General features: G+C 34.4%; 1 protein-coding gene across 1 annotated transcript in view; it reads left to right on the forward strand.

Moving 5' to 3' along the window:
- The first annotated feature begins 5355 nt into the window (after positions 1–5355).
- LOC149798405 (uncharacterized) overlaps positions 5356–23383 on the forward strand; it is a 106092-nt gene continuing 88064 nt past the window's right edge. The window contains exon 1 of the mRNA XM_089963605.1: positions 5356–6010. Coding sequence (XP_089819731.1) covers positions 5953–6010 — 58 coding nt within the window. The 5' untranslated portion in view covers positions 5356–5952. The remainder of the gene's footprint in view (positions 6011–23383) is intronic.

Here is a 23383-nt window from a genome sequence, read left to right on the forward strand (position 1 = left end):
GATGGCAGATAAGTGAGTGCTGGATTGTAGATCCATAGGTTTTGGATAGTATAGAAATGGATGTTGGTCACTCTAATATCGTTTTAAACCGTACATATAGTGTCATTACCATTCAGCGTCTCACCCATACATTACTCAATATGACCGCCTGATCATAATATTATAATTTGCATGTTAACCTACGATGACGTACAGGGTATTGTGTTAATTCCCCTTCCGACTCATATCGACATTTCCATTTAAATGTACCTTATGCCGCATACCGTCATTTTCTTGTACAATTATGGAATATTGTTAGTGCCTTTTTATGCCGCACAATTTCCTTTATAAATAATTTAGGCCATTTTGTTATATTTCAAGCAAACATTAAGGCGTCGTTTTAATTCACGTTAGATGCCATGGTGCCTTTTAGAAGTAGAATCTTCTAACACTGTAGTATGTTAATTGTGCTCGCTATGAAACAGATGTTAACTTTATAACTTCGCTGTTAAATTCCCAATGAGACCAAGGTTTCATTTTGGGGCCATAGGGTCAAGTTTTCATAATGCATCCATAGTTCTGCATTTCTCGGCCTTTCTCAAAGCATCTAAGGTATATTTGTCTCTCATCCATGCCCTCCAGGACAAAAGAGCAAATAATTCGTGTCTTTCTGTATAACTAATAAAACAGGTCTACTGGATTTACAGCCACATATACAAATGAGAAACATTAGGATCAATACGGGGGTATTAAAATCGTCTGGATAATATGTTGTCTGAATGTTCAAATTATGGTCAAAAAGTACAACTATGAATTGAAGTATATGGACTAAATGGCTCCGATAATCTCACTTTGAACTGTATATTTTATCCATAATTAGGTAAATATTAACGTTTCTTTACATTTATTCCATTCATGCCTATGCTTGTTGGTGATTAACTTGTATCACCCGCAAAGTTAACATTAACAGTTGATGACAGATAATTTCGTCAGCTGGGACCACAGGGTCGTTGTCATCAAATCCTATGAGCTTTAACAGGATGCTCCATTATCTTGAGAGAACTCTATGCCAGTGCATTATATCATTATTTTGATTGCTTATACTTTTTTAACATTCGGAATTTAACATTTTGAACAAACCTTGTTGGCACGATTGAGCGAAAAACACTCAAGGCAGAGAAATTACATTAGATGGTATGAATGTTTGGCTGCATATATGGATTACATATTTAATTCTTATAGCATTAATATAATATCGGAAACTAAAACTTTATTTTTAAGTTTTGTTTATGAGAAAAAAATTGGGTATTTTTAACATTAATCTTGCCATAATATTTTTTCCAGAGTTATTTTATCAAGGTTGTATGCTATTCATCCAGACATATTTTAACTTGGTTATTCTATACAAGAAAAAATAATGTTTAACTATTAAGATATATAGTTAGAATTGTTTTCACATTAGTTTAATTTTTCTTGCTCGCTCAGATTCAATTTAAGGCACAAGTGCCTTTTATCTCCCTACAAGAAAACTACACAACTTAACTTGAGATGATTTTTCTAACAACATGAAATTCATCCTTTCTAGACAGTTAAGTGTCAGGAAATCGAAATATATTATCGGATTTGCGTTGTTTGCACCTTTATAAAATTCATCGAATTCATTGTCTTAGAATTTTATAACTATATGACGATTCACTAAAGAAACTCCAATTTCAGACCTATAACAAAGATATATTTTCGAAAATGCCTTTCTCGTGTTCGCGTCAATTAACTGGAAGAAAAAATATTAAAATAAAATCTTATTAGTATTTGTCTATGGGAAGACATTAGCCTTTATTGGGACCAAAATCTTGTCACAATTGTGATTTCAATTATCGTTATCGGACCACAAATTAATTTATAGCAAGGTAAATGTTCTATTGGTGCAGGTATGATACAAATAGGGTACTAAATATTTTGAGATACAAACTTTGGTTTGAAAATGGATTTAATCTGTGTGTCCATTATTATTTTCATTAACTTCAATCAATATATAATAGTTCAAAACAACGCACTTGCTATTATTTTCATATACAGTATGTATTTTCCCGGTGGTACAAGGTCATGCCGATAAGTGTAAGCAAGGAGGTCAACCTGTTTAGCAGAAGGAGGAAAACAAAAATGTCCGAATAAATGGGTTTCAAAATCGAAGGAATGAAATGTACAGCAATCCAATGCACATATTACTTTTATTTGTTTAAAATATGAGCTTTAAGTTACATGGGTAATTAATCAGTAGTTCGAGCCCTATATTTTTGCAAATTAAGCAACCATGTTTTTAATACAGCAATAAGGTCAACCTGACTACTAAGAAGAAAGGAAACAAATAAATAATTGTTTCGCATATTAAAATACGTTTTCTTGCCAAGATTTTATTTCCGACATTACTCCAACATTATTACTAATAAAAAGAAATGCGTCTTTTCTTAGTCAGAACAAGCTTTCGACGGATATCTTGATATGAGATTATAATTGCTCTGGTTTGATAAATAAGTTCTCAACGCAATAGACATTTAATTATAAAGTTACTTAAAATAGTTAAGTATCAACATTAACAACTAACTTATCAGAAGTCTTTAGCATGAAACTCTCTGCTTAATCAAATAATTGATCTGTATAAAAAAAAAAATTCCTAACTAATAGTAACATTATAACTCCATATATAAGCACCCAGGAATATTATTTATATTATAAGATTATTTTCTTGATTTAAATTGTTGTGGTGGGTGAGTTAGTCTTAGTTTAATAAACTGTTTTCTTCCAAGTCAGTAAGAGCTTTAAGGCAAAGAACATCTTAATCATCGGTGAACCCTGTTTGCTTTAATTCCTTGACTACACAATAATTAGTATACAATCAGGCCACAGCCGGTTAGTAGCATGGGCTTAGGTCATGGCAATTGTATTAACACATATAAACTGGACGCGTTGTTTGCAAACTGCTTTTGTGTTAAATAGACTTCTTCTTGTAGGTACCTGGTATCTAACTGGCATACCTACGCATGGATCGTTTACGTGTAAACAATATATACAGTTTGCTTGCATGAAGACGTTTGCCACATTTGTGAAGGACTCTGAACACCATGTATCAAACCATTATCTCGCTATCCGGCAAACGTTTGTAGGAATGTAATGTACCCGTACGTGTGTATGAGTACAGGTATGAATGCAAGTAAATAGCTAAATAGGTAAGTGGGTAGTTATGTATGTGTACATGACTGCATGTCCTCTTCGACCACAAATGCATGAAACATTGTCGTGTGTAACTAGGTACGTGCATAGTTATATATATATATATATATATATATATATATATATATATATATATATATATATGTGTGTGTGTGTGTGTGTGTGTGTGTCTGTGTCTGTGTCTGTGTGTCTCTCTGTGTGTCAAGTGTCCGATTTCCAATCCAAATTTAAATCTAATGTTTCATTTTAGAAACAACCTAAGTCAGTATCAAAGTATGCATGCATGTATATATGGTGTAAGATGTATGTGGATAGGAGACTAAAATAAGAGGTAGGGATCTCTTACCAAATTCAACAATTTACCAGTTTCAAAAATATATTGTAACGGCCGAGCTAGGTCCTGATAATACAATCTTGGAGTATCGCACCAGGGATGAGTATGCTTCTTATCAGCTGACTAAGGAGGGGAGAATGGAGTAAACTCGAACTCTTGATTTCTTTTCAACCATAACACAAGATTATTCATTTATTAAGAAACAGCGAATAAAGTCAGTTCATAACCATGCTAGTCTTGTTGTTTTTGTACTAAGCCAAAATACTGTCATTGTTTGAAGGTACAGTATGGTATATGATAATTTTCATGCGAGGTCAGGGTACACATTACCACTATACTATTAGTTCATTATATTATTTCTTCTGATGAATGAAAATTATATTAGAGTTACCATATGTGGATTTGGTTGCAATACAATTTACTACAGAAGACAACTATGACTTGATTGTAATACGTGAATATAAAATCTGCAAGGAAAATACTTGCTTGACTTTACACTTCAACTATAGCGTAATACTTATTTGAAGTGAATTGGTATAGATGGAAGTAAATTGGCTGTCAAGTCGGTGAGGAAAACAGTCACAATGACTTAGACAACTAATACATTATAAAATAGAAACATAACTTACATGTTTTAGATTGCTAGAATAATCAAGTATTGTTGAAATAAATTTAGAATGTCAAGTCGGTGAGGAAAGCACTCACAATGACTTAGACATCTAGTAAATTATAAAATAGACACATGACTTGTTTTATTGATTGCTAGAATAATCAAGTATTGTTGAGTTGAATTTAGAATGTCAAGTCGGTGAGGACATTCACAATGACTAAGACATTTTATTTCCTAAGAACTTTGTTGGACTTATACTTTAAGAAAAGAAGCTATATATTTGTAATGTATAGAAACTTCTCTGTATGTCATTAGCTTCATAAAACTAATTAAATAAATAAATAAATAAAGAAATGAATAAAAGTATTAGTCTGTGAGGACAACACTCACTTCACCATATAAATGAATTTCAAATAACAAATGATAAAACAATATCTAGTTTGCTTATTAGAATAAATTAGAAATGACTAGAATGTATATAATTTGGAAGAGAGAAAGGGATTAAAAATAAAAAAATAAAAAAATTACATAAATAAAAATTGATTTGTACTTAAATAAACTTCACAAAAATGTACTGTCCAAAATATTGCTTAAAGTTACATAACTCTATAATAAACCAAACAAAACAAAATAAAAATTAAAAAATAAAACTCACAATGACTGTGATGTACCTAGTTTGATGGCTGCTAGCTGACTGAACTATCTCAAACAGCAAACAAAGCCTTATATACTCCTCACAAAACCCACAAAACCCACAACCAACAAAGACCACAAAACCCACAAAACCCACAACGCCCACAAAACCCACAACGCACACAAAACCCACAGTTCTAGCAAAACCCACAAAAGCCACAATTTTTGTTGGAATATTCAAACCAGCATGTCCTAGTATTGCATATGTATATTTAGTTAATTTTCACAATGATTATTTATAGAAATTACCAGCTGGATATTTTACATACTGCTACATTTCGATTAAATTGCCCTAAGATGAAAAAAGAGAAGAAAAAAAAAACAGTTTTGTATTTCGCGGCGCATACCGTGTTGGTCTGTCACTCATAGCAATGGTTTTAAAACCGTATTATGCACTCTTACACTATTACCGAGGCAGACCGCATGACAGGGTAGTAAACATGTATATTTACCAAAGAAATAAAGAAGAGGAAAAACAAACTTAAATGCGTCGACGTATACAGATGAAACATCAGGGACTATAAACACATTGAGTATGTACTGTAAAGTCTTAAGTGGTTAACTATAAATAGTCATTAATCGAATTATCAAGGATGCCAACCTCCGGCATGATACTCCCTAGTTTCGCTGTCACAAAAACATGTAGACTATACCAGCTAACTATTAATCAACAAGTAAACAAACAAAGGATCCTAGAAAATAGTAACGTCAACTCATTTGAGCAATTCACTACTAATGCACTGATTTATAATTGTGTTTTAAATCTAGACCGAATTGGGCGGCTTGTATGAATAGTGTTTACCGTATACACGCATGCATACCTCACTCCCTAAATGCAGGTTATTACAATATTATTGAATCAACTTCTTGATTATAACGTACGTAATGTACATACTAGACGAGACTGCACTATGTAGACGGATTACATAGGATAGGACAGTGAAACAAATACTATACTTAACAGCAAGATCAACATTTTTATTTCCTAGTTGGGTGAGGACAAGGATCTGGTGCACGCGTATAGCTGTTGTCGCTATCGATACAAGGTTGATTTAAATGCCTAAACGGAAAGGGTGAATCTACATGGACAAGTATATCGTGAACCAGAATGACTACAATCCTTCTATTTCACGTCGTAATGTTTGCCTTTATTTATCAAGGACAAGGTAAGTTTACATATACATTTAAAGTCATAAATGACTCGATTCCATGTGCCTTCTATCATAATGCAGTACTCTGCTTAATCGCAGTTAAGTCTTTACTGTATATAAAAATAGTAATGGTATAATGGACGATAAGATCTGAACTGTAATATAGTCAAATGATGAAAATGAATTGACTGATCTTCCTTCATCGAATATTGTTACATTTTCAACTTTAAACATAAATTAAGCCTCCGTTTGTTTGGAGCTGACTGGAGGTGATGAATATTTCTGTCATACTGGTCAAGTGTGTGTGTGTTTGTGTGTGTTTGTGTGTGTGTGTGTATTTGTGTGCGGGTGTGTGAGAGAGAGTGAGAGAATGGTCCCGATCTGGATTTTGAACGTAGCTTGAAAAAATATTCAGACATATCACAACGATGTCTGCAGTGTGGCAGTTGATAGTGATGTCTAACACTGGGACATTACGTCGCAGACATGTAGCATGATGTCCCACCCAGTCATAATTTACCCTGATACCGGGCCGACCAGTCCTAACTCTTAACATCTTAATGATAAGAGCTTAGCGAAGCAGTTGCTATTACCGTTTTTATACGTCTTTAGTATAGCTCAGTCGGGATTCGACCCCGTGACGTCCCGCATCTAAGAGGACTCTGTAACCTCATGGGCCACAGGAGCGGCCGTCGTGCTCGCGTATCTGAATATATTACTTGCTGATGGTTCAATATCTTATTGTTCAATGCGTATTGATTTAACAATTATGTACATTCATTCATATTAGCAGGTAAATATTATGGCCATCTCCTTTAAATACATTCATACACTCGACAGCGGTAACTACGTTTGTCAGGCTGATCACACAAAATCAGCTGACATTATGACCATTGTGGGTAAAAGATACAGATTTACGAATGGACCAAACCAACAATGTTTAGCTTCAATAGATAATCTAGTGTGTATGAGTGGGGTATCCAGGACAGCTTTACTTTCAAAATCGAATTATTTGGGTAAATTTCACGGTTTCTGTTAATTGGAATTATTGATGACTCACATGTCAAGCTCTAGTATTTTCATGTTTTAATGCCATCAAGTAATTCAAAACTCATGCTACGTTATTGATTGTATAAATTTCCTCTTTTCGATTCTTACATTTCCATGTGCCTATTCCCTACTTCAACCCAGCCTTACTTTACACACAGGCAAAGTTACAGAGTAAATCATCAATAATTGATTAATAAATGCTTGAACACAAAGATATATTTGTCAGTTTTTGGAAGTAGGTATTAAGCATTATTCTTTCAAGTTTTACACACTTTGTAATATCAGCTCATCCATCCATGTAAGAAGTGCAAACAAAGAGAAGTAAACTGATAATGCCACTAAGCCACTTACAAGATGCAGCCTCTTCTCTCAACAACATACACCTATACGGGCATCGTCATACAGTGATGAACCGGAATATCCCTGTATTGGTATCTCCAACAGTTACGTGTTGTAATATATTAGATCACAGGAAGTTGTATGCAATATACAGGAACAATTTGAATGAAGAAACACAAACTGTTAAAGAGTATAAAAGAAATAAATGTTTCATTTTCATTTGTTTATTTATATTTTTGTAAGAATGCAACCTAGTATGTCGAAAAATCCGAACTGCATGAGATTGTTCATATTTGTCTGTGTAATTCAGTTCAAGCCCAAAATGCAAGTATTGATACAAATTATACAAACCTCAAAATCCGAATATTTACCAGCGCAATGACCGCTGTTATAGATCATAACTATACATAGAATATGTCTAGTCTTCAAAATGATTAGAGTGTACGAAGAGCCGCCATTCTTCCTGCACAAAACTTAGACCACTTCACAGTATTACATGGGTTGTCTCAGTAGTTGCGAGACTAATAGTTAAGTACATGTCATAGTTATATGTTTAGCGATCAGAATGCCCCGTGCTGTCTAACAGGAATATCATGTGTCATCATTGTCATGTTGTTGCGTATAAAATCAACGTGGTGCAGTCCTATAAAACCAAGCTGTTGCTAATTATTAATTTTCAAATATATTAAACAGTTGATATTGTTTAGGTAAATTGTGTGTATTACTCAATTAATAGCTTATATGCATAACTATTGCGAATTAATGCCGCTAATAGCTAATATTAAGCGTGATGTAGAATGTATGTGTGTGTATGATTAGGACTTTTAAGGTAGCTTTATCAATTTTTCAGTCTTATCGCTACGATGTCTGCAGTGTGGCAGTTTATAATGATGTCTAACACTGGGGCATCATGCCGCAGACATGTAGCATGATGTCCCACCCAGTCATATTATCCTGACACCAGGCCGAGCAGTGCTAACAGTAACCTCTTAATGCTGAGCGCCTCGCAATATAGCTGTTAGCAACATTTTTGTAAGTCTTTGGTATGACTTGACCGGGGTTCGAACACACGACCGCCCACTTCCGAGGCGGACGCTCTAACCACTAGGCCACCGGAGCGGTCGTGGTGTAGAATGAGAGAATGGAGGTAAAAGTGACTTCAACTCCATATTACGTTCTCGACAAATGGTAAGGTTATCGACGAATGAATTATTTCGCAGATGCACGCACGATATTTCAGATTCGATGTCAGGTACGTGGCATATGAGGGGTAGTTCACGATTTTCTCGACTGACATATCTTTTATAACTATTATGGTACATTTTATCACAACAAAAGCTGAAAGAAGACAAAATCTCAAATGAAACAAATAAGGCTCAAGGAGAAATTTTAGTTATATAGCATACAGGTAAATGAAACACTAGCAAGGGCTAGTTGGGAGCGATATACACACATACTAAAGGATATAATAACTTTATGCTAAGGCACTAAATGCTTTTGACCGAAATACTTTGGGGTAAAAGTGGATATAATAACTTTATGCTAAGGCACTAAATGCTTTTGACCGAAATACTTTGGGGTAAAAGTGGATAGAAATGTTCCTCTAGAGTAAATATACCTACCAACCTTTACAAAATAAAAAGCCTATATTCAGTACATTGATAAACTTGGTGTCAGAATCAAGGTCATCATAAAGGAATTTGCGATAGCATCCACATGCCAATGCTTGTACCGTATCGATCCTGTCAATACATGTACCGCCGTATATTGCCAGTGAACCAGATATTATATCATTGAGGCAATATACAGCTTAAACATGTAATCAACAGTCATTACTCCATGGGATCCATCTTACAAAATATACCAACGACCCCAGGAGTTTCCATCATCAAACAGTCCTACTCTCATTAACCTCTTCCGATAATGCATTAAAAGTACAATGTTGGTCATGTAAGTGTAGAAGAATATGTATAGAATCTAATGAATAATTTTCATATGTTTCAGTTAAAGTTGAATGCGTGTATCACATTTTGATATTTTAAAATTATTTCGAAAGAGAAGTTATTTCAGGCTTTGTGTCTCTTAATATCTGACAAAAGTGGCCCGTATGCTGTCTAGGTACAGACGATCATGGGCCGACTGAATTGTTATTCATGGACACACCCCGATTCGACTTATCTAGTTTTGTTTAAAAGTTTTGAAAACATTTGTTCCATATTTTAATAATTCATACAAAATCACTAAGGAGAAATTACCAACATATATTTACGTGGATTAAACGTCACAAGGGCAAGATATGATCCACTGCAGCCCGAAATGTACAGGTCAAGACGTGCATGGAATTGTAGTGCTGACCTTCGGCTTAGAAAGTACATGCTTGTTTTGATTATACTGGTTAATCTCATCCATGTCTATGGATTTTAATTCAGTTTTACAAAATCTGCATTAATCTTAAACTTTAATATTTACACACAAACATACTCAACCGTATCCAGCTGTTATGAATCTTAGAAGCATTCACTTTTTGATTACTTTCATCTCTTTGTACCTACCGTATTTGTAAACGAACAAAATATACACTTAATGGATGTATTCAGAGTAAGTTATTACTTTGGTTATTACATCGTCAGTGGTATATGGCTTCCTAATTGCAGAACCTATCTATTTGTCATGCTTAAATTTACCGTTGCAGGTCAACCTTATCTTCAAAGCTTTGAATTAAAGTTTTTTAAAGTTGCATTGAACATAATAAAAGCAATGAAAACATTACACCGGTGAAACTAATTTTGCTAATATTCAATTAAAAAAGTCTCAAAAAATGTTTATGCTAGTCTCTGTGCCCAACTCAATTTTGATTTTGTCAGTATTTTGCAATCTGAAATTGGTAATGCTCTTTGGCGTCAGGGACAAAGATGTTTAGAGGAAAAGGGTATATATTTGGGTAGTAATGATATAAATAGGTTTTATAACAGCCTTGATAATAAACTTGTGTACGGCTTGGAATAGCTTTACATTTGTATGGTTGAGTATTGCGACATGTTTCACGTGGGTATGTATTGTGAAACGTGTCCTCAGGAAAAAATTGCGTCAAAAAGTGGTACTATCGTCTAGAGATGTATACGAGTAGAGAAGTTAACAATTATTTATATTCATATCTTTATTACGTTTAGCATTTTATTTTCAGTCTATACAAGTATTTAATATTATGTTCAGATTTACTTTGAGATTAGTTTTTTATTTAAGTTATGTATTGGAATTATGAAGGGATCATATGATTCTTTGGACTAAATAATATTTTGGGGTTATTGTGAGTGAATTCTAAGACTGTTTGGAACCATGCCATTCGGATACATTAGAATGTTGGTATTTCAGCCCGTGTGAACTTAATTTTGTCAGCCAGGAGAGGACATATATCCCTTATCCACTCGTAGAAAGCAAATTTTCTTTGCATTTTATGCTCTTAACATCTTCGCTACCAAGGTTTGCTGGATAATAGACAGAATTTGTAGATTGTTTATAAGATACTGCCCCATGCGGCGGTTTACCGTTTATGTTCCGTTTCATTTTGTGATTATTCACACATAACAAATAAACTGTTACATAATTATGATTCCCGATTCAAATAAAATAACACATTGATGACAAATTAATGGGCGCCTTGTTGGATTTTAACTCAGCCACGTAAGCAGTGAAGATTAACTTCTAATTGTATTAGTATCTTTTCATCGACCCAGCCGTTACATTATTTACTGTACTTCTCTCCAGAGAATTATCAAAACAGTGTTACTTGGAAAATCAAGTAATTAAATCCAAGCATAGAAACTAAAATTATTTTACCAGTAAGATAGAGGCGTTGGCCCATTTTTTAAAATCGATTTTATTATAGATTATAACAAATAAAATCTATATACAATGTTTTACTATTTACTTAACAATTAGAACTAAAATCCACATTTTGAATAATTGTAATCAATAGTTCTGTTTAAATCTAATTTTGTGTGAAGAGACTTATTCATCTTGTGGTCCAATCTTCGTGTCCTTTTTATTACGTTTTCCCAAATACATTTCAGTCAGAATGGGCTGATCTTAATGTATGACTGCATTCAAAAAGAAAACCATGTACAACCTCAAGCGTGGTGCCGGCGACTTGGTGCTTAACCATTCTGACTAACAACGAAACGACCCGGAGCGTATACTCTTTATAACCTTAATTTTTCCATAATCCATTTTAATTTGCAATAAATACAATGTCTACAAATTAAAGGTTCTGGTAGAGAAGATAGAATATTTACTAGGGGTTTTATAAGCGCTGTACATTTTTTTTCATCATGGGTAAATATATATCAATGTCACCAACAAAATATTGAAGAGACTAAAAAGCAAGGATAAATTATTATCGCGTCGCGTAGCAAGACCAACCCTTCACAACCGAAGCAATGAGGTGCTCTTTACATCCCCGAATTTTTTTATTTCAAATTTTTTAAATATTGTTTAGTACAATTTAGTCATAGGATTAGAAAGCACCAATACTCATACTTTATACAGAATAAGTTCTTAAGTTATGTCACACTGTTCTATCTTTAGAAACAGTGACCGATAAAGTTGTCACCCTTAATGCCATATAATTGCTCACACAGCCCACTAAATATCTCCTAAATGTAGGCTTTACAGCTAGAATTGATATTTTCAACTTGTATCGATATAAATTATAATTCAGTACATCCACGTAGTAATGAGTTTCAGATACAAATGTATCTGAGAAAGCCTTTAAGTACTTTATTCAGACAATAGTTAGCACATGTGCCGCAAGTCACCTTGGCCTTTTGTTATTTATCAGGTCCGTTTCTAATAAACAAAACGTCTGGGTTTGATTGGATGTTTGTGATGGCAGCAGAACATTATACTTTGTATGGCATTTGCTTTCATCAAAATAGACTTCAAATGCCAACAGGACCTCTACATGATAGAATTAAAACTACTTTACAGGCTGATACTAATCTAAGTTGTTATGTAAACAGTAAATGAAACAGAAAAGGTGAATCAGGAAGATACTGGTCCCAAGAATTTATTTCCTAAAGAGATGCTTGAAACTAACAAAAGAAAACTCGTAACTAAGGGCAAATTACTATCCAGTGCGAAGGAAGATCTGCAAATGAAATGCAACCTCTTCCTCAAGAGTTTAGTCGTTTATTTTCTTTATTATTCCCTAGAAGGTAGGCTTTATTTATTAAGCAGGGCACTTTGAAAACTTTCGTTTGAATATAACATACTGTTTTCAAACTAGCGTTTTATGTTATTGATATTGTCATATTAGAATTGTTGTTGCATACTACGGCTGTAAAGAGTACCGAAAAGGTCATAAAACGTCTGTGATTAATAACATGCATTAACTAGGTACAGTATTTAAGGGGTCTACACTACGATCGTACAAGTCCAGTTCCTTTCACAAACATTACTCAGTTGTGAAGAGATCTTAAACGACACTCTTAGACAGGATAAAATAATAATAGCGATGCATGGACAACCGATCAAATATCGATATAACTTACAGATTACACAAACAAGGAAGACATCAATTCAAATGTAAAAGGATTTATGTGATACAAATTATAGTGTCACAACTCTAAACTAAGTAACAGACAGAACAAAACCCAACATGTTTTCTAAAACTTAAGTAATAATTTAATACTTTAAGTTATTAAATGAAAATTTATTCGAACTTACAGTCATTTATTATTCAAAACCAAACTTATCCCGAAACATTCTACACTGTCACGTTATAAGTAAGGAACAATCTCCAGATTGCAGCATGTATATGCTAGACCTGAGGCTGATTATTCGCTTCATACATGTTGCGAGTGTCAGCCTTTTCGGTGTTAGGCTCAAAGGAACATCAAGTGTGGGTCGTAAATCCACCTTTGACCGACTGCCGGGGAGGGAGCAATGTCTGCTAATTATGTAGACCATGGGTGAATCGACATCCACTTGGAACTGAGCAAGGCGTGGAGACCATTCGAATCGCAATTTTAAATCTAGTGTCTTGAAACTAAACGTCAGTATTCACTAAACCATCTTGCGGGAATTACATAAGGAAGTTCTAAGCTACTCCGACGTCATTCGAAATTGGCGGGAAACATTGTTATTCTGGGAATTACAAAGGAGCTTCGGAAAGGTCAGTGACTTTTTTGCTCCATTGTAACAATCTATTGCGGCAAGTTAATTGTACTTTAATTATGTGCAGTATTAATACTTCATTACTAGAATCGTTAGTACGTAGATTTACCATTTGTAGGGTTTGATTCATTTGTAGTGTTTGATCTACATGCATATTTTGAGATATGAGCAATGTTGATGTAAAGAATGAATATTGTAATCGCTATTTGGTTAATTCGTAGTAACCTTGTGCATTTATTCATGTGATATTTTAGATTTGCATTTGTTGTTTATTTGAATTTCACCTTTTGTGTATTCAGTAATTTAACTGTCGGCATCACTGACTGGGGGCTCAGAGCTTTGCATCTCTTTCACTACTTCAATTTCTAACAAACACGAGCCAGGGTGGGTCTTCTGTAATAATTATAGATAATACTGGGAGCACCCCATCCCAACCTAAGGTAGGCTACGAGACCTTTACATACACGCTTACAAAATACCAGATTGTTCAGAACGAATTCCAGGCCCTCGAATCTGATCATGTACCAACAGTCTTAATGTGTCGCAATAACAATATTTAGAACTCCTCTGAGTACATTCACAATAGTCGCAGAATAATAGTTTATTCCAAAACAGTTATATCAGCACTATGTAAATCCAGACAGAAATCCAAAGGAACATTTAGTATCACATATTTAAATGCAACATTACACATATTGCAGACTGACATTAAGACAAAAACACAGGAAATAATACATATAGCAATGATTTAATTGTCCATGTTATCGCCTTATATGTATATAGTCAACACTTCAAAATTTGTCTACTCCATACATGACCTTTTTCAAATTAGCCTACCTTGTAACATAGCCCAAATAAATGAACCATCGAAACAAAAATCAAAAGTCATGCACCAAGTTAAAAGTCACACTAATTATATACATAACAGCTAGCTTGATAAAGAAACAGAAAGCCTTACGCAATAAAGCTTGCTTTGAAGTACTAGTCAAACATGCATGTGAGAATATAATAACACAATTATACAGGAAGATCTCTTATGAATGACACAAACATATACAACATAAAGCAAGAAATTACTTACACGTGAAAGTTCATCAGCAATCAGGACTTCTTTTCCCTTGAAGTGTCAAATTTTAATGTTATGCTACTGCAACATCAAAGTACATGTCAACATCATCTGATTTTTCTTTTGTATTGTGTTAATGTAAGTAAGCTGGTTGTGATCACTGAATACAATAATATGAGAAGGAACTGACTTAACATACACTTTAAAGTGTGAAAAACCAATATCAAAGTCAAGAACTCCTCAATAGTGGACTAATTTCTCTCGAGCCTATTTAATGTTTTGAAGAAATAGCGCATTATATGCACCACACCATTTTTATATACTTGAATTAATAAGACATCAACCCTACCTCACTTGCATCAACATACATTTTAAATGATTGGTTGAAATTTTGAGCTGAAGAATTGGTACACTTTTATTTGTCAGACCAAAACAACGCGGTTGTCTTGCTCGACATTTTGGTCAGGAGTTCAGCAATTTAGGAGACAGTCAGGCAACATTTTCAATAATATCCAGCCATATACCAACATCACATCAGGTGCTTGTCACTGATAGGCACTGGGAATTAAAAGATAGCCTTTACCTTTACTTCGACAGGTTTAACCTGTTATTGTTTCCTAAAAGCGGAATACGAGCACGGCAAAACTCGCTTTAATTAAAGTATTGTCAAATTTGTATGACTCCGTAGAACAAAATATTTCCGAATGGTTTCAAGGTAATTTTTACAGTGTGGCTGTATATAATAACGTCATCGACGTACACTTCACTTCCATATATACCAGATGTTATCAAGTTCAGTAAATGCTGGAAATTTGATGGAGAATGTTTAATATCACCTGGTAACATTTTATATTAATTTAGTCCATTTTGAATTACAAATTCCGAGTTTGTTCTCTTTTTCCATGCATGGAAGCTGCCAAAAGCCTTTCAAAAGGTCGAATATTTAGTGACATATCTTCTCTGTTTTGAATGTAGGCAATGCAATCATCATTTCATGATACTGGAAATGAATTTGTTTGGGTCACACTGTGTACTTGTCTGTAGGCAGTGCACGTACGGAAAGTATCATCATGTTTCGAAACAATAATACACAGTGAACATCAATTACTGTTACTTGGTTCAATAAGATCATTCTCCAAGAAATACTAAATTTCTTTTTTCAAATATTCCTGACTGAGAGAAAACATACAGTGCGACTGTTTTCTCACAGGGGTAGAGTCTACACATCATCATAATGCTTATTTCTTCCGGTCGGAATACCTAGAAAAAGGATTATATTCACATAATAGTTTTTCAATTCACTCTGCTCTTGTTTATGTAGACTTTAAGGTATCTTGTCGAGATTCTCTAATATTTCCGAATTCCTAAAACTGACTAATCCACAATCGCCACAATCCGATTGGACGCCATCGTTGAAAACCTCATGGTGTGGAACAGGTACAACTAAGTTGATTCAGAGATTAACGGTGTTATCTCTATGAACATGTTTCTTTGTAATATTTTTCTGGCAGAGTTGTTCCTGTTTCCGCAACCCAGGAGTGTTTATATAAATTTAGTCACTTTCTTTCTTTGCTAAATTGCATATAAACCATAATACTTATGCGAAAGAGGTCTTCATTTTCGACTGAGTAGATTGAAGATTTGTTCATGCTGCTTCACAATCATTTGACATTTCGTCGAAATTAATGCATAATCAAGAAGATTAATCAAAATGATTTTTGTCTTAATAACAAAACTTTTGAATACTCCTCTGGAGACAAATGTCAAAGTACTAGTTATGTCACTCAGGAAAACAAAGCACTCCCGAATGTCCACTACATCGAAATAAAATAACATCTGAGATAAAACTAAAGATATAGAAATATTACGAAAACTGATATTAATATAAAAAAGACAATGGTCCTTAGAGTGTCCCAAGAGAAAGGAGAACCAGTAGAATTCTCGTTGGAAAGCACAAACAGAACAACAGGAACCCGCTCCAGCAAATAAATTAAAAGCAAAACATAACAAGAAACTCAAGAAAAGCCCATGCAAGTGAAGACAGTAAAAAGGCTGAGTATCAATGAAGAAGAAACATGGACTTTAATGATTTGTTCTGAAATTTAAATCTGTTTGACATTCGCGAGAAAATATCAAAAAGAAGATGTATTTGTCTATTTTTCTCGATTAACGTTTAGTGTGGATAATGTATTCAAACGAATTGGCTGGAACACATACACAAACACATACACACACACACACATTATCATGAACTGCATTTTTTGCTTGATTTGGCAATCATGAAATAGTAATCTTTTCTTGAAAGGTCTTGAAATGGATAAAATGGACAATATTGGGGTTGGAATGAAAGCAACGTACGGACATGACATCTTCCTCGTGCTTTTTAGTGGTATGAGTGATTGACGCTAATCTATGCATCTCAATGATTGTGCATGTCGACTTTGTCGTATAATGTTTTTAAATCTTGGATTGTGAAGGTCTCTTTTTCTTAGGTTTTGCAATAGTCATTATTGTCAAGTGTAATATCTTTACTAGAATTTCTTGCAATTGACTGATCATCTTGTATTTACTCTCTTTCTTTTTTCCAGTATTCAAGAATTTCATCTTCTCGTCTTGTTCTTTACGTTTTCCTCTTGTTGTATTTGAATAAATGTGTGTTTCTATTCTTTATGGAGCTGCAAAACGACCTGTAACTCCTCGTTCGGATTTTGTTCTGAAGTCATAATAGAATGGCAACGATGAAGAAGTAGGTGCATGTGCTACGTCCGGCAAAATTTCTTGAAAAAAAAGACAAGGATCGAACAAAGCCAAATTGTAATCATCATCTTTTTGGAGAATAATCACACCATCACTAGTTATCTTACTGTCTATCAGTCCTGGTATAAAAAGTATTCACTGCATGCGCACACCAATAAATCACCTCATTTCAGCCCTGTGTATTCGACTTGAGTTCTTTAGCAATGGTATGCCACACGTCTACCGTACTCGGATAGGACGATAGAACGTAAACCTTGCCTGAATTATGTTAAAGAAGTGCTTTAGCCTATTGCCTCATATGTTGTCATGGCAAATATGTAGACTATCATCACGTGCAACTTGCTGCTTAATCCAGAGTATTTCGTTAACGTGAAGTCAGCCTGAACCACTACCACGAGTACAGACATAGCTATCTCAAAGGGAAGAGTATGTAGTGACAGGCAAGCGTGATTGGAGAGGGTCTTACTCTATGGATTGGGAGTAAGATAAAGCTTGCAGATAACATGGAAGTGGTGCCACATGAGCTAATCCTCTTTGATTAACTATCCCAAAGACCCTTTTCAGGGATACTTCTCAATCACTGGCAATAAATATATTTTATATTTGTGTATGTCTATGTTTATGCACAGAAACTGAGCCCTTTACCCCTCTTGTCTGATGGCATGTTTGTAGGTATAGTGTACATATGAACACTCCTACTCCGTTATGTGATTATGTGCGGCTAAGTAAAATTCCTTTATATCCTATCCTTAGTTAGTTTGGCGTATTGGTCACAACAATATCGTGTTTAAAATTAAGTGCCGAGTGCTGGAGAATAGTTGTCTGAAACTTGGTCACTATACATGGCGTGTTTGATAGTAAATCTATCGTATTGGATAGCAGATACGTGGATATTGTAAAGTAGATGCATATATTTTGGGTAGTATAGAAATCAATTTAAGTCGTAAGCCGATATAAAAATCGTCCGGACAATAGGTTATCTGATGATCGAATCTCGGTCAAAAAGTAAAATTGTGAATGGAAGTATATGGACCTAATGGATCCGATAATCTCCCTTTTTACTGTATATTTTATCAGCAATTAAGTAAATATCAACGTTTGATAATATTGATTCCACTCACGCCTATGCTGGTTGGTGATTAACTTTTATCACCCGTTAAGTTAACATTGACAGTTGGATGATTGATAATCTTGTCTACTTGGACCACAGAATGTCTGACATCTGACCGTTATGATATTGATTATCGTAAGAGTACTGTATACTAACATATTATCTGACTAGCACTCACCTAGTCAGAGATGTGAGGGAGGAAAGGTACTGTTTTGTTAAAAGAACTTTAATCCTAAATAATTCGTAAAAAGACTCTTACTTCATGATAGATGAGTTGCTGCAATGATATTTGGAACCCCGCAACAGCTTCCCATATGCACATTCCTCACACAAGCAAGCTACATTCGGTACATGGAAGTCAAAACTGTATTTTTACACTCACAAACTCAGTATAAGTTGGTATCAATTTAATTAGAGACAATTGCCAAATTAGGCAATCTTAGCATGGCGTTGGTGACATATTCTATCAAGATGTATCATACGTTTCTGTTTTGCAAGACATATAAATGCAATTTGATAGGTATAATTGTGTTTTTACGTAGTCAATATCACACTAGCTGAAAACAATAACATCATTAGTTTACTTTGTTTACATTAGGAATGGAACATTTTGAACAAACCTTGTTGGCACAATTAAGCGAAACACTCAATGCTGAGAAACATAATTAGTTGGTATGCATGTCTGGCTGCATATATAGGTCTCATATTTAATTCTTGCAACATTATTTTAGTATCTGCAACTAAAAGTTTCCTTCTATGTTTAATTATGAGAAAATATTAGGGTCATTTTTAAAATAAAATCTTACCATGATTGTATTTATGCTAGATTTTTCTAACAATTCGAGATTCAGCCTTTATTGATAAGAAGACAGTAAAGTTGCAATAACAGTCATGTGTCAGCAGTCAATGTCAGTAGTTTGGAAAATATTATCGAAATTTTGTTGTGTACACCTTTGTAATATCCATTAAATTCATTGCCCAAAAGTGTATAATTATATGGTGACGCATCAAAGAATACGTACACTCTAATTTCAAAACAAATAAGAAAGGCAGATATATTTTTGAAAATTCGTTTAGTACATTCTCCTCAATTTACCTGAATAAAAGAAAATCGTATTAGATTTTGTTTATGAGAAGACATGCGTTTTTATTGGGAACAAAGTCTTGTCACGATTTTGATTCCAATTATCGGTATCGGATCACAACATATTTTAGAACAAGGGAACTAGTCTATTGGTGCAGGTTTAATACAAAAAAGAGTACTAAATATTTTGAGATACACCCTTTGGTAAGTTAATGGATTTAATTTTTGTGTCCATTACTATGTTCATGAACTTCAATCAATACATACTATTTGAAAACAACGCATTAGGTTTTATTTAACAGTTCTTGTTTTCCTAGTGGAAACGTAGGTCATGAACTATTTGGTACGAGGCCATACTGATAAGTCAAGGTTAGGGGTCATCTTGTTTAACAGAACGAGGAAATCAAAAATGTCTGAAAAGGTCTCAAAATCTAATGAAAGAAAGTGTGTACGGCATGCATGTCAATTTAATGTACATATTAATTTTATTGGTGTAATATATCAACATTAAGTTATATGGAAAATTAATTAGTAGTTTGTGCCCTATAATTTGACAAATTTAGTAACATTGTTTATTTCATGCAGTAATAGGTTCAACTGACTGAAATAGAAACAAGACCATTGGTTTACAGCATTAGCATACGTGTCCTTGCCAAGATTTAATTTTCGTCATTACTCTCATTTTTCTTGCTGCAAGAAATTTCCACATTTTAAACTGAAATGTTTCTTAACAATACGAAACGCGTTTTATCCTAGTGAGGAAAAAAGTTTTGCTGGATTTCTTGATATGAGAATATCCTTAATTTGCTTTGAAAAATATTTTTTTTCAAATCGAGAAATGCTTTTTTTTTTTATACAATATCGTAAAATATTTCAGTATCAAAAGAAACAATTAGCTCATAAAACTGCCTTTATCAATAATCACTCTGCTCAATAAAATCATTGATCGTAATTAAGATTTTTTTCATAACTAACATAAAAATTATAACTCCAAACGTAAACACTTGGGGAATACTATTTGTAATAGAAGATTACTTTCGTGATCTCATTTTTGGGGTGGGTGAGTTGGTCTTAGTTTAATAATCTGCACTTTCCGAATCAGTTAGATCCAGTTGGCGAAGAAAACCTTCATAATAATAACACTACTACTGCTGCTACTACTAATAATGACTTTGTATAGCGCCTACAGTTTAGAAGCTCGAAACGCTTTACAGCATTAAACAACACCTATAACATAAAAACGTATATAATGCTATGATTACAAAAAAAACAAACACCATGAAATTAGATAGCATAAAAACTTGCTGAAAATATTTAAGGTTTGAAACATTATTGGTCTTTAAGTTTGTTCTTGCAGTCGAAGTAAGGGAGTTTTAGGAGCACTCTTGAATGTGTCTACGTTCAGTGGGCAATTCATTCCACGTAGCTGGGCCCTGGTATACAAAATAACGTTTTCCTAATGATTTCGTTTTCATAGTGGGAATACTGATTATTCGATTGTCAGAAGAGTAGCGTAAGTATTTTGCTGGTGTGTACACATAGATGAGGTCGGATAGGTATGTTGGACTGGAGTACATTAGTGAAACGTAGCAGAAAGAACAAATTTTGTGTTTGATTCTGGATCGAATGGATAACCAGTATAGGGTACAGAACAGCGGGGAGGTGTGTTCTGATCGTGTGTAACAAGATAACCGGGTGGGATATCTCGGATTAACAACAGAACACGTTTTGACGACACAGATATATGGTTTAATGTGGCGATTTATATGAGTAGTGGATGATGAAGATGTGTGCGTATTTATAATCCAAATATTGGATCTATTTAACAAAAAACGCACAGTTTCAAAGATGAAAAAAATATACAAATAAATTTAGTTCAGTAACCCTAAAATACAGGATAAATGATTTCACAAATGATTCAATAATGGAAAGATGAATATAGTTCACTCAAATAGTAAACAATGTAAGTCTTTACACATAGTAAAAAAAATGTATTCGCTCAGGTAGCGAAATTATGTCACTAAACAAGAACGGATATACAATCTATCCTTCCAGTCCTGAATAATACGCTGGGTCTTACTAACCCAAAATTAGCATACAGATAAAAATACATGTGTGGAGATGCACTCCGTCACCCGTGCACCATATCCGCTCCACAGCTCCTCCGAATCAATTTCACAACCAATATAGACTCCGGACCCTCGGAATACTATGATCACTTGAAATATTAGACCCTCCGGACCCCCTGGTCTTATGACGGCTCTACAGCTGGGTCACCTTAGTCCCTCTGGACACTCCGGACGCTAGACATTAGACGCTCCGGCACCTCAAACGCTCCGGACACACGGACGTTTCTACCCTCTGATAACACCGGACACCCCAGATATTCCTACCATCAAAACACTCACTCAGCTGAAAATATACCCGATACAGTGTACTACACTTGATACAGACATAACGTAAGGACGTTATACATGGTAAGTTAAAAAGATTATATTATAATGGCAATTACAAAACAGGTTCAATAGTAAACCTAACCCTGCTTGATAAGACAATAGTAAACAATTCTTTTAAAAAATGTAGCTTTACATTACCAACATAAGTCCTGCACTACGTCGCAACAAGAATAAAAAATGCACGCATTATGGTATGTAAAGAAAACTATAACAAACATGCAAAGGCAAATATGGTAATACACTAGTTATCACTTAAAACCCAAAAATTACCTACCCCTACAGCTGGAGTTGTGCGAATCCTTTTAGCAGGCCGCTTGCTGACAAAACCATTAGTATTGTAAAGGTCCTTTACATGTAGTAACGTATTTATACCTTTAGAATTTTCGTTATTCCTTATCGAAGGCACCTTGCACGTGTGGCATAGGACGAATCGTACTCACGATTTCGAAATACATAGACCATATTATAATCACCCTCGGGTATCGTTGTACAGAGAAAAGAAACGAAACCCGAGTACATGTATTTAATTAACAACATTTACACCATTCCGTGACATCGTGGTACTCTAAGTATGATCCGAGCAGCTGTGTTTTGAACTTTTTGAATTTTCCGGAGTAGATATAGAGATGAAACAGACATAATTGAATTTCAAGAGTCCAGTCTTGAAAGTACTATTGAACACACAAGTGTTTTAGTGGCATCAACTGAAAGATATTTGCGAATCAAGCTGATGCGTCTCAGCTCAAGATATGCAACATTCCATACGTTCATGACATGTTGGTGCAATGTGAGAATACTGTCCAGGGAAACACCTAGGTTTCGTACTGACTGTGTGAATTTAATCTTCGTGTTGCTGATATTTATTACCTGATTAAAGGATATAAATGAGAAAGTCTTTGTGTTGTGATCAGAATGGCCTTGTCGTAACATCATTCATGTGCAGTTTGTTATATGTCATCCATGATTTCACATCAGAAATGCACCCCTCTGCACTTTGGATGGTAGCATCAATTTCAGTTGGGTGGCAATATTTGTATATTTGGGTGTCATCAGTGTATAATTGGTGAGACAGTGGATGATGATGTATGACAATTGAGAACGGCTAAGCGTATAGAATGAAGAGAACATGTCCAAGAACAGACATAGATTAACTGGGCTGGAGTGTATTCCATTTGCAGACAATTTGTGTCCTGTTGACCAAGTAGGACTTGAACCACAGTAAGGCTGTATCATGAATGCCAAATACATGCTAGAGACGGTGAAGCAATATATCCTTGTATATTGTGTAAAATGCTGCAAACGAATCAATGAGGGTGAGGACTGTAATTGTTTCGCTATCGAAAGCAGAGAT

Source organism: Sinohyriopsis cumingii, chromosome 6 (genome assembly GCF_028554795.1).
Source record: "Sinohyriopsis cumingii isolate HCF-2022 chromosome 6, ASM2855479v2, whole genome shotgun sequence".
Lineage (NCBI taxonomy): Eukaryota > Metazoa > Mollusca > Bivalvia > Unionida > Unionidae > Sinohyriopsis > Sinohyriopsis cumingii.